Below are 12,566 nucleotides of genomic sequence, written 5' to 3' on the forward strand. Positions count from 1 at the left end.
TCTGTTCTTTTAGGCTTTCTCCTTCTTTAGACCCAGCCACTGAACACCTCAATATTTATTTGCTGTTTTACTTCAATGTGCAGCTAGTCTGATTTCTTCCTCTCAGGTCAACTTTTCTCACACTTGCCACAATCATCTTCTCATTATGCAAATGGTTCTCAATTCCAATATACATAATTTGCTCCAAAATTGATTTCTCCTATTTATTTCAATTGAAACTACAACAGATACAAAAAGCACAATAACGCTATTCAACAGAGCAAATTCTCAGCTACAAAGTACAGTTTTTCAGCATGGTCACCACCATTAGCTATTCATTTTTGCCAGCAATCAACAAGAGCCTGCACACCACCCTCATAAAAATCCGCACCAGTGGAGGTGATCCACTGTTTCACAGCTGCAGTGGTCACTTTTTTACTAGGAGAATGTTGTCCGTGCAGTTCATATTTCATCAGCCTGATCATGTGGAAGTCAGAAGTTGTCAAGTTTGGATTATACATTTGATACGGTTGGACAGCCCAATCAAGATTGGCAATGTGCTCTACGGTCTTCAAACTAATATGGGGCCTGGCATCATCATGTTGCGAGAGGAAAGTTGTTTTCCTCTCTGGTCTGACTCTGGAAGTCTGAGAATTCAGGTTAGTCAGCATCATGACGTAGTTGGCAGAATTGATGATTTGCCCAGGTTCTAGGAAATCCAGAAGAATCATCCCTTCCCTGTCCCAAAAGACCGTGCACATCACTTCAGCCGCCAAGGACTGTCATTTTAATTCTGGCTCCTACTGTTGACACCATATCTCATAACTAATAATAATGTGATCCAGGGAATTGTCACTCAGCCTCATATTAGTTCAATAGGTTCTGATAAACTTGCTTATGCTGTTCTTTCTGTTCTTATGTGAGCATTCATGGTGCAAACTATGTGATATTACAATGCTGCCACCATTGTTTCCAATGCATTAAAACTGATATTCAGCACTGTATACAGCTCTCTGGTTATAATCTGACAATTTGCACAGATGAACTCAATGAGACGATCTTCATTTCATGGTGTGACAGCTGTACATGGTTGTTGGGAAAGTGACTTGTCTTTCATTACAGTCGCCCCTGCTGAAACAAATTCCCACCACCTCACTGTGCTCATATTCATTGCTTGGTGTTCCTAACTATTCAGCAGCATCAATGAATATCAATGGGTAAATTTTTTTTCCATAATTCAATTTCACATCTTTGTTTCATATACACTTCCATATCAGAAACCATCTTTTTCAGACTGCCCCTCTGCTTCCATCTGTCATATAACAACAAAATATGACAGAATATTGACTGGAAGTTTCAATCTCTACTGCTGTATCACCATATCACCAACGTCTATCTCCTACATCGTGGGCCAAAATAATAAAAGAGGAGGCATTATTTTCAGAGTAGCCCTTGTATTTGTTCAGATATTTATAGCTTTGCCATCCCACATCCTCTTACAGTTTCAGTCTCATCGCCTACTGACTCCCAGTTCTCCTCCCTCCAGTTTGTACTCAGTTATACTACCATTCAATATTCCTGTCTTTTGAGATCTATTTCAAACCCCTCCCACAGTCTCAAACCTCATATTTCTTCTCACAACCCACACCCTTCCATCACCTGTTTTTATTTCCTTGTCCCACTCTAGGTGGTCTGTCCCCTTCCCTTTCTGAAGGTCCAATTCTCTCCCCTTCATTCATGTGCTGGAGAGAAATGCCATCTGGAACACAAGACATACATACTGTTTGTTCTTAGTTCATATGGATCCAGCCTGAGACCCACAACAATCCAGAGATAATGCAGAGAAAATCCTTCTGAATCCTACCTGGACCACCACTGATACAGTCACAGCACTTTCAGAAGATGATTTAAGAATCTTAGCATGTGTAAATTGCATCTTTTTCTACAATCCAGAATATGGAGCAAATCAGTTCCATATTGAGTAGTATGAAGCCAGTCAAAAGTACATCCCTGAAATGACAGTTGCTTAACTGTCAAATATCCAGAAAGATTCAAAATATGGGACATAAAATGGGTGGGCAGAAGCAAGCTCAGTCAAGCAGGGTCAGCATTACCCGGACCTAGCAAAGTATTGTGGACTGTAGTTCCACCAGGGAGGTCAAGCACCCTGCACAGTGCTCCTCTGAGCTCCGCGTTCCAAAAGCACAAAGGAAACACTGGCTGGGTTGTAGCACTTCAGTGTTGGACCTGTGCTCTGCACACAGATAATTCAACTGTCCCTACAGATCTGCAGCTGCTGGAGCTGCAAGTTAATTATATCTACCTCTTCCTAAGAATCTGCTGGATAAATGAGCTGGTTATCTTCACAAAACTAAGAGGCAGATAGACAAATAAACAGAAAGAGAGATGAGAAATAATCAAAATAACAGAAACTAAAAGCAGAACAAGCCCCAAGTAGATGGGCAATATATATATTTTCTGCCTGAATAGCTAAATATGGGCAAAGCTGTATCTATCCAAAAAAATAATCTTTCCATGGGAAATTAGGTAGTTTTACTAGAAGGATGTGCTGCTAACTTTGTCTATAAACAACAAATTTTTAGTGTTTTGTGCTGCTGCTATTAATAATCAGGAAGATAAATCACATGGTCTTTCACTATAGGCCATTTATTACTGCCATTTTTAAACCTGATTTTGAAACGCATGAGGAAAGTCACAGTCTGAGGCAGGGAAAAATAATTTCAGCCTTGTAAGATAATCCCTTTGACAAGAAAGGACATCGTTTTCCCTCTCATTCACTTTTACAGCAAAGTTCCAAAGCCGTTTATTATATTCTGATTCGTTATGCTTTACATCAGTTTCATTTGAATACAGGAGGAGACTTCATGCACTTTCTAAAAGATCGCCGAGTTTTGTGGTGCACCGATAAACGCTCTTCACGATCCACCACACAAATGGATCTATTTTGGACCAGACACCACTACCAGATAATTCATTTGCATTGCAGTTTTGTTATTAAAAGTGATTACCTAAATAAATAAATATAATGTAGAAAATGCTAGAAAGAATTATTATCACTGCAATGCTGCCACCTGGTAACCACAAGTGTAATTTCAGAGAAAACTTTATTTTGCCCTGCCTTGGACAAGCTGACACTATTTTAAAATAATATCATTTAAATCACAAAAATTGCAAATATGTAACTGTGGAATAGGATTATTTCCTCATATCAGATGAACTCATTCTATGGCTGCCTTCAACCTGGAAGAAGTAAATTAACTTCCCAAGAGTAATCTTGATTTTGAATCCTGAGAAGTATTTATGGAGAACAACCAGCAGCATTCAAATTAAATATGCCAGTTTTGAGTGCACAAATATTCAGAAAATAAGACCACGTTTATTAGCACTCATGTCCTTCTGTAGTTTACTGAATTAAATCTATACCACTAAACGTTTACAAAAAGAAAAGAAAAGAAAAGAATCTATAGTAAGAAGGATCTGGAACAGAAAAAAAAAAAAAGAAAAAAAAAAGATATCCTGAGCAAAGATATCTTCAGGAAATAAAATGTCTGGTGTTTTCATAGGTGAAAAATTCACTGATAAAAGAAAATACTAATCACAATAAGTAAGAAATATTTATTTAGACATATATATATATTCATATATAAAATTTGTGAAACGTGAAAAGCAATGGGAAATGGTTCCCAAGAGCTTACAAATGCCCATAGCATTACAAGTCTAAAAAGTTTCTACATATCTGTGATAAATAAGAGGAGAGAGCACAAAACAGTATAAACCTATTTATGTGATCACCACTGGGATGCTGAAGGTAAAAAGTTTGGAACATCGCCAGGAGAAGAAGTACCATGAGATAAAGAGGCCCCACCATACAATAAACTACCAGAAAATGAAAAGAAGTTTGCCCTATTCACAGATGGATCGTGTCATATTGTCACATCATAACATCATATAGTGTACTGGTAGTTAAAGTGTTAATGCTCCAATTCCAGGTACCTATCCCTGTACATTACAGAAGTCATGGGATCTGGCCCTTCCGGGTGGGGTGATTTCTTACTGCCTGGCAGTGAGTGCTGGAGGCTGCTTTCCTAGCCGTTCCAAGCTTTTCAGGTTTGACTTGTCTCAGGAACTCTCTCTCCTATCTTATTTGATTTATCAGTCTCAATCTCAATTAGATTGTATTATATTTTGTTATCTTGCATTCCGATATCATAGTTAGTAAAATAAGTTTTCCTCCATAGATCGTTGCCACTGTTTTTTTCCTTCCTTGAGCCCAGCTCCCATCTCCCTATCCCTTTTCCCTTTCTCTTCCCATTCTGTGGGGCCAGAGGGGGCCCAAGGACCTACTGCCCCCTTATCACATGCATAGATTGATCTAGTAACTCTGTGACACCTATTTATATGATCACCACTGGGATGAAACCTCGCACGTGCCACTCCCAGCATTAATAAAGAAACATTGCCTAACAAAATCTAACATAGTCCATTGCCTAGCATTTCCTTCTAATGCACAGTGGGAATGGTACATTATCTGGTTATATATTTGGTAGTGACCTAACATCCAATCACATTTTATTATTCAGATTAGCATAAACTTCCTTCCAGTTCCCTTGGCAATAACCGCTCATGGACAGCTACTGGGATGCTATCTGCAAATAACACACACCTTAGAATTCGGTCTAATGAAAGTCTTCTGGAAAGAAACACAGCACTGACCACCTCATAAACTTCCACAGAAAAATACAAATGCATTTCATCTGCCGGCCATGCGGTGTCAGGATGAAGTCCCATCTGCCCTAGAGGAAGTAGGAACCTGCCATCACTGACAGCGATGGACATGATCCCCTCTATGCCCGCTGCCATCAGACACATGCCTGAGAGTTCTGCAGACAAATATCTCACAGTAAGAAAGCAGGAAAAGAAGGAAAATGTTTCTGTATCTAAAGTCAGGTACAAAAGTGTTTTGCACAGCTGTACCTCTGTAAAAGAGTAGGGGTGCTCTGACAAAAGCATGGAAAAAAGCTGTCATTCAGACATTGAATGGCAATTGCATTCTCCCAGACAAGAGGATATTCAAGTTTTGTTAGAAAATTCAAACTCAAAATGAAATTCATATTTCTACAATGCATATTTCAACAGAGGAATTGATATTGTAAAACATCAAGTCCAAGGACTTAATGATGTCATTTTAGAAATAAATTAGTACTGAGGTGACTCGATATTACTGAGACTTCCAAGAATTTAAAAGAAATAACCAAGATGTACTTATAGCCAATACCTACTTTTGTTCAGGACGAGATCTGTGTTAGATAAGAATTATCCCATATTTAATTAATCTAAGCCTCTCAGTTTTGCTTTGAAGTACCTCTTAATGGACACCCACAGATATGGTCCTAGAGAATGAGATAAATACTAGATGCCTGCATTTAAAAGGTACTCTACTGAAGTACACATTTCCTTTAAACCCATGCAAATGGGTTTATTTCCACTTACACTATTTTAGTTCACGTCAATAAAGGCCTACAGTGCTAACTGAAAAAATACTGATGACTTGAACAATATTTTGAATCCAGATTGAAGAAAACACTTCAGCCTACTACATATTTTATCAGTACAACCACTTTACAACATAACTTACAGAATTTCAATAAAAATTATTATTTGCTAATATGTGATTGAGAAAGGATGAAATAGTGAAACTAACTTATTGAGTCAAAGCGATTCCTAAGAAAGTTAAGCATATTCTGAAAGCAATTACAAGAGGTTCATGTTTTAAGTTTTGCAGAAGTGACCGCTAATTTCCCTTGTAAACATCATCTCAAGGACACACTAGAGAGGCAAATTAGTTGAGAAAAAGTGTGGCTCTGATTGCAGTCCATCTCTAGATAATCTGCACAGCTTTTTTCTTTCTACTGCTGTCAGTTCACGTTAGTTCTGCCTTCCATGGCCTCCAGTGTCTGACAGGCCTCTTTCCAGAAGGGATTTTGCTGTTATTCCAAGAGCATGCTGGGGATCAGCTCTGGTGAGAAGAAAGGTTTAATGCCAGTTCTCTAATGGGGAGAAATATTAAAGGAAAGAATAATGATCTTCACCAATTGAGTGACAGATTTTTCATACTGTGGGACACAAGTCCCTTGAAAGACTTCAAGACAAAGCTGATAGCCTACATCTTCTGACTCCCAGTGAAGCGCCTCAGGCACAGGACAGTATGTCAAAACATATCATGATAATTTCTGCTCCGTTAGAAACAGAAGCAATGGAAAAGGTACATAGGTCACATGGTGCTCATCTTCCTTACTCATATGTAAAAAATTCCTTCAGGGGAAGAGAAGTACTTGTTCCAAAATCAGGAGAGGAGTAGCAGCAGTCATTTTCTGCTTCTTGTTTATCCTATCAGCCTACCCAGACATTCAGATGTGAAGAACAAATATGAAATACAGTGAACGCTGTGCTATGTATGCACACTTGTCTATTCTGCGCTTCCTGCCAAAAGCTGAGTACCTTCAGACAGAGATTTTTACAAGTTAGTAGAAGTGTAAAAACTGAAAACCACGTTGTGTTTTTTTTTTTCAAATCTTTTTTTTTTTCAGTACTAGTGGTAGCTAAAATATGCTAAATACTTGGCCTACAGAGTTTCAATGACAAACTAAAAATGAGTCAGGCAATAGAGACAGAGAATGGACACACCAAGATAGTACAGGGATGTTTGTCTATGGTTGCTGTTTTGCTAGGTGAATGAAAAAATAAGAAGTAACAACTGAAGCACAAAATGGCAATATGAGAACAATATCCTGGTGAAATTTCCCCTGATCTGTGCTTTTTTTTGTTGTTTTGAACGGAATTAAAACTTCTAGAAGTATGTAAATGAAACCCTGAAGCCATTTTCAAAATGGTGCTTTAAAAAAGAAAAAATGGTAAATCTTCAAAAAACGCATACTGCAGGTCAAGTGGGTGGATGGGGAGAGAGGACTGAAACTATTTAAGTAGTGTCACACTTTCCAGTTGTGACTGCAATGTCAGTAAAGTATAAATGTCTGAAAAAGTTCTTTCAAGGAAGTTTGCATTTAGGTCTACAGTCTTCAGTAGAGAAGAATAGATAAAGAAAAAAGGTCTGTGAAAGGCTGTTTGGTTCTGACTCAACTATAACAATAGCAGATAGCAAGAATGCAAGTAGCTATATACTTGCAATAGGTAATTACCAGATCCTGTGCTATAAACATGGCAGTGTAGGAATTCTTAATGTAATGTGTATGGGAAGCATGTGCAGCATCAGACCTTGCTTAGTTTGCACTAACAGATCAGTGGTAGCCAGCCTTACGCGTTTTGAGTTCTCTGGCTCCTGGAACTTGGCTATATTTATCCTGGCTGATGTAGCCTGTCAAGTGTGCCCTGCTACTGATAAAATGCTGTAGTTGACAACGGTGGAGATTCGAGGGGGAGGAGCAGGATGGGGGCTTCCACCGAGTGCTTCTTTTGGGGGTCTCAAAAGCCCTGCAGTCTTGTTTCTGTTTAGCTCGGACTCTGCTTTCTAGATTCTAGAATCAACTGGGAGCTTCATCAGAAAGTGAAGATGCCGGAGCCTGCAAAGAAAGCAGGTAAGGATCATGACTAACAAACAAGAGCTGAAAACAGCTTGAAAGAGAAAATTCTGAGTAGCTTCTGTATGCCAGGAAAAAGAAGAAAAAAAAAAAAATTAAAGAAAAGAGATACCTTAGGAAAAAAAAAAAGAGAGGAAAAAGAGATAAAAGAAATTTTATTTTATAAAAAGATGTTTTCTTATAGTGAAATCAGTAACTAATTTGGCAACCCTCAGTTACAGAATTGTATCCAAAGAATTTGGACAAGGAGGGAACAGAAGTTTAATACTTTAATACTCAGTTTCCTTTCATTTATTATTTTTTCTCCAGTAACCCTTAGGCTGTGAAAAAATCTTGCCTCTCTCTTGGCCAACTGGGCAGGATAAAAGTCTCCCAGTTTCTTTTTTTTTTTTAATCCTGATACTTTCCAGGAAGTGTGATTGGCAAATGCTGATGTTATTTGTTGTGAAATCTTTGTGAAAATGAAAACAAATGGCACCTGGCTCAGAGGCTACACTTTCTACTTCTTCCAGTCAGTGACAGCAGAGCTCTAGGAAAAAAGGAGGCACTGTACTTTAAAGAATACATGCATATTTCCTATCATTTACCTTCCTTCATCATCTTCTGTTGAGACAGAAGATAACTAGCTACTTCCAGAAAGTCAAGGACAGAATAGAGTCCAGTGTAAGTTCTACCTCACTAGAAAAACACCAGGAAAAAAAAAAAAAACACAGATTTAGGACATTCCTAATTCATAACTGAGAAATAGGGAATCATTCAGAAGTTGCCCAAGTAGGTAAAAAAGGAAGGAAATGTATAGGGTAAGGTACAAAATATCTGTCTGTCTGAGGAGGAAAAAGAAAGACTGGGGAGCAGAGGCAGGAAAAGTTCAGCTCCAGTGTGAGTAGAGAGAGATCTCAGTTGTGAAAACAAAACACTCCTAATTCTGGAAAAAAAGATGTCAAAAGCTGAAATTATGATCACTGGATAAGTATGCACATACCCAATCATAGGGCTGGAAAAAAAAATGAGCTAAATCTAGAACTCTTCTCCTTTAGAGCAAGATACTCATTTCATTGAAATGATACTAGTATACACAGCACCACTATGACTTGAATGTACAAAATGGATGCTTTTTTAATAACACACAGTTTTCAAAATTAGCCAATAATTACTGCTAATTCATATTTATGTAGGCCTTTGTACTTTGCAAAGTACAAAGGCATCAGACTCATGTTAGACTGGTCAGTGGGAAAATCTGTTGTGCTCACCCCCAACAAATGAGCTTACAATTGTTAAGAACTTTCATTTTGGCCAGAATATATGGAATTGGCCACTGCCAGAGGGACAGAGCACAGACCTAACCTGTATCCTGCATTAAGAAATGCTAAACTCTAAAGCATGATTAATTTCAGGACTTTTTATGTTCCCTCAGTACAACTTTAAAGTGGCAGCAGTGTCACCAATACCTCAACTCTATCTCTATAACTTCCTTTGATATTCTTCAAGATGCAATTTCTGAAATCAGGTGGACGTAGAAGCTTATACAAAAATAAGTATACACCAGACATTATAACTACAAAAGAAACCTTAAAAATATATGCTTGTAAAGGTTCAGCAGTTGAAATAATAATAATAATCATCATCATAATCTATTCTTAAAGCCACCTGACTTCTGAGATTCATTAAAACGTCTGATGCTTGTGACTGGCAATGCTACCAAAAAGATATACAGCAGGTTATGTTAAGCAAAATTTGACAAGGTGATTTTCTAGGCATCATATCTATAAACTATCATTTTTAGCTTCTGAGGATGAGAAGCAACTTCTCTGACTGTGAAGATGCCCACCTTGACTAGCTAACAGTGAAGATAAACTTTGTTTAAAAGTTTACTTTTCCAGAGGAAAGAAACCTAACAGGTGTCTAACATCACCACTCCTCCGCAGTTCTTGTGAACAAAGCAGTCCAAACTGTGATTATCACAGCAGGGGAGGTAAAGCTCTTATTACCCTCTCTGACTGAGACAGAAACAGTCACATGCCTCATAACTTCTTGGGAGGATTTTCTCTTTCTCCCAAGAGACATTAATCCCTTTGGTTTTCTATTTCATGTTGTTTATACAGTTCAAGACGGGATAATATCAAGCATAATCTCAAGAGGGCTGTATAAGCACCTAACAGTTCATACTTGGACAAGTCGTTATTTCTAAGTTAGACTACTAAAGAAACCTAGGAGATCTTTAGCCTTTATTACTGAAATTAGGGCATCTCACACACAGGTAAGGGAAAGTGCTTCATGCCAGAGAACGATTAAGGATATTCTGGCTATATTTTGCTTTTCTAATAAGCCTTTCAACATGCATAAACAGATAAATAAACTAAAAAAAGTGAAGTGGACTTCCCAAGTGATGTTCTTTTTCTTTAAATTGTCTAGCTGAAACACTGCAGGATGAGACAGTCCCACTTCTTTATGCAACACCCAAAGAAATGGTGGCATTTTCCAGAGAGTTGACATATTCCTCTACAGCAACAGCATTCACCTGTCAGAGCAAACTATCAAATATTGAAAAACATTACTTTTCCACTGCAGAAGCATTATGTTCCTTTCTCTATGTCTTTAACATTTCAGAGTTGATCTCTGTTCAAATGCTGGCCTTTTGGAAAATTTAGATCTTTTCATTGTTGTGAAAACTTACAAAGGTTAAAAAAAAAACCCAAACCATTTCCCTAACATGATGTTGCAACAATGAAAGGAAAAACGTAGCAGATAAATTGCAGTTAATGGGAAATGTGTGCATTACTAAATCAGGAAGAAAAGAACTGTGGCATTACTCACCCTCTCTGAAAATGAATGACGTTTCATTTATGCATTTTATAGGTTGAAGAATCCAGATTTTGAAGCTCAGATTAGGAAATTTTCTCAAAGGTCTAAAAACACTTTGGCTATAAATACAGATAGATGTATGTCATTCCATAGTAATATACAACATTGCATAATGAAGAGCTGCCTATGGAATTTTAGTTGGAACATAGCTCCTCCTCCTACATTTTTAAGAAGTTAGCATGGTAAAGTACTGCTCAGTGTTAAAATATTGGTCCACAATAATGAACTTCTGTGTGCTACAGGAATTCAAAAATCAGTAACAATTTACATAGGGCTATTTGTTTTTTTTTTCTTAATTCAAAGTTCAAAGCAAGATCAGTATTATTATTCGCATTTTACAGCAAGTGTGATGAGTGCATAGAGAGAGAGAAATGACTGGTTAGTGAAACTATTCCTTGCCTGGTGCTCATATTACAGGAATTTACAGTCTCAGCTGCTGAAGTAGGCAAGGAATGATAAGATTGAGTAGCTCAATAGCTTTTGGATCAAGGAATGATTAAGCTTGTAATTGCAAGAAGCCACTTAGGTCCTGACTGAGGAATGCACAGCATCTTTATATAGTTCCTCTGCGAGGAATTTACGAGCTCCGTTACTGAAGTCTGTTTATTCACAGTTTGGCTTTTATCTCAATGAAAGAACAAATGGTATAAAAGAAAAACTTGATGCCAAGTGTAGGCACTGAAACAAAGACACATTTTCAACATGAAGCCTTAACAAATTAGGGAAACTCCAAAAGCTAATGCTATCTTTTAATATTCAATCAATGTTGCCCATATAAAAATCTGGATATAAATTAAACAGAATGTAAAGTAAATTAACTCATTAACCATATATATTAGGTTCTCCTGTTTAATATTAATATCTTTAACAGATTTTATTTCAGAAAGACAGAAGTATTATTTCAAAGGCTAATTCTAACACATGTTTTCCTTAAGTGCTTAACTCTCCTCCATCATGAGCGATCAAAAGTTGAAGTCAGAGCTACTGGTCTAAAAAGCAAGACAAAATTTAAAAACAAAAACCACAGCAGGATGGCACTTCATCTTTCTATCTAGATAAAACCACTCCTGTGAAATCCACATTTCTTTGATTTCAGGTACCTCACGTGTACTTTGAATTCAGAAATTATAAGGGAGCTTTCCCACTGCCCTTGGCACTGGCGAGGCCTCACCTTGAATACTGCCTGCAGTTTTAGGTTCCTTGTTACAAGAAGGACATGGAGGCTCTGAAGAGTGTCTAGAGAGGCGCAACAAAGCTGATGAAGGGTCTGGAGCACAAGTCTTATGAGGGGCAGCTGAAGGAACTGAAACTGTTTAATTTGGAGAAGAAGAGTCTCAGGGGAGACTTTATTGTTCTCTGCAACTCCCCAAAAGGAGGCTGTGGTGAGGGAGGAGGGTGGACCTGTTTTCCCAGTGATACGACGAAAGGTAATGGCCTCAAGCCATAGGAAGTTCCGGTTGGATATTAGGAACAGTTAATTTCCAGAAGAGTGACCAAGTATTGGGACAGGCTGCTCAGGGAGGTGGTGAAGTCACTGTCCCCAGAGTTTTTTGACAAAAGTGTAGATGTGGCACTTGGGGGCACCATTTAGTGGGCATGGTGGGGATGGACTAGTTCAACTAGATGATTTTAGAGGCCTTTGCCAACTTTAATGATTCTATGACATAGATAATTGTATGATGGATGTGTCCAGAGCCTTCTACAGTTGTTACAGCACTCCTAAAGGATTGCTGCCATGAGCAACTTGTAGTAGGAGCTGCATGAGGTATAAACAGATTCCCACAAGACTATTTCAGACCACATGGAGCCTGCTTCCTATTCTGCCATGAGCAGAAATTTGCTGATTAAAGAAGTTACACGAAGTTCTTCACATTATGATGCTAGTATTGTAGGAAAGTCTGGGATATGACAAATGAGGAGGAAGGTTAATTTCCTAAAGCAATTCCAGCTCCATTCTCCCCCCCACTCAAAATAATAAAACAAACCAACCCCTCACAAACATCCACAGCACTTCACCTTCCCTTCAACAATTCCTGGGAAAAACAGCTCTGGTAACTCACATGCATCTCTTCCCCTTATCCTGCATTGCTATATTGTTAGCATAAATGT

The 12,566-nt window shown here is 38.1% G+C and overlaps 1 protein-coding gene across 1 annotated transcript in view; it reads left to right on the forward strand.

The window, feature by feature from the left end:
• Positions 1–7,567: 7,567 nt before the first annotated feature.
• Positions 7,568–12,566, forward strand: part of MYBPC3 (myosin binding protein C3) — a gene marked incomplete at both ends in the record, with an annotated part of 55,194 nt that continues 50,195 nt past the window's right edge. Inside the window, one exon of the mRNA XM_079537433.1 lies at positions 7,568–7,592. Within this exon, the coding sequence (XP_079393559.1) occupies positions 7,568–7,592 (25 nt within the window). The remainder of the gene's footprint in view (positions 7,593–12,566) is intronic.

The sequence above is a fragment of the Tetrao urogallus genome (genome assembly GCF_951394365.1).
Source record: "Tetrao urogallus genome assembly, chromosome: 6".
NCBI lineage: Eukaryota > Metazoa > Chordata > Aves > Galliformes > Phasianidae > Tetrao > Tetrao urogallus.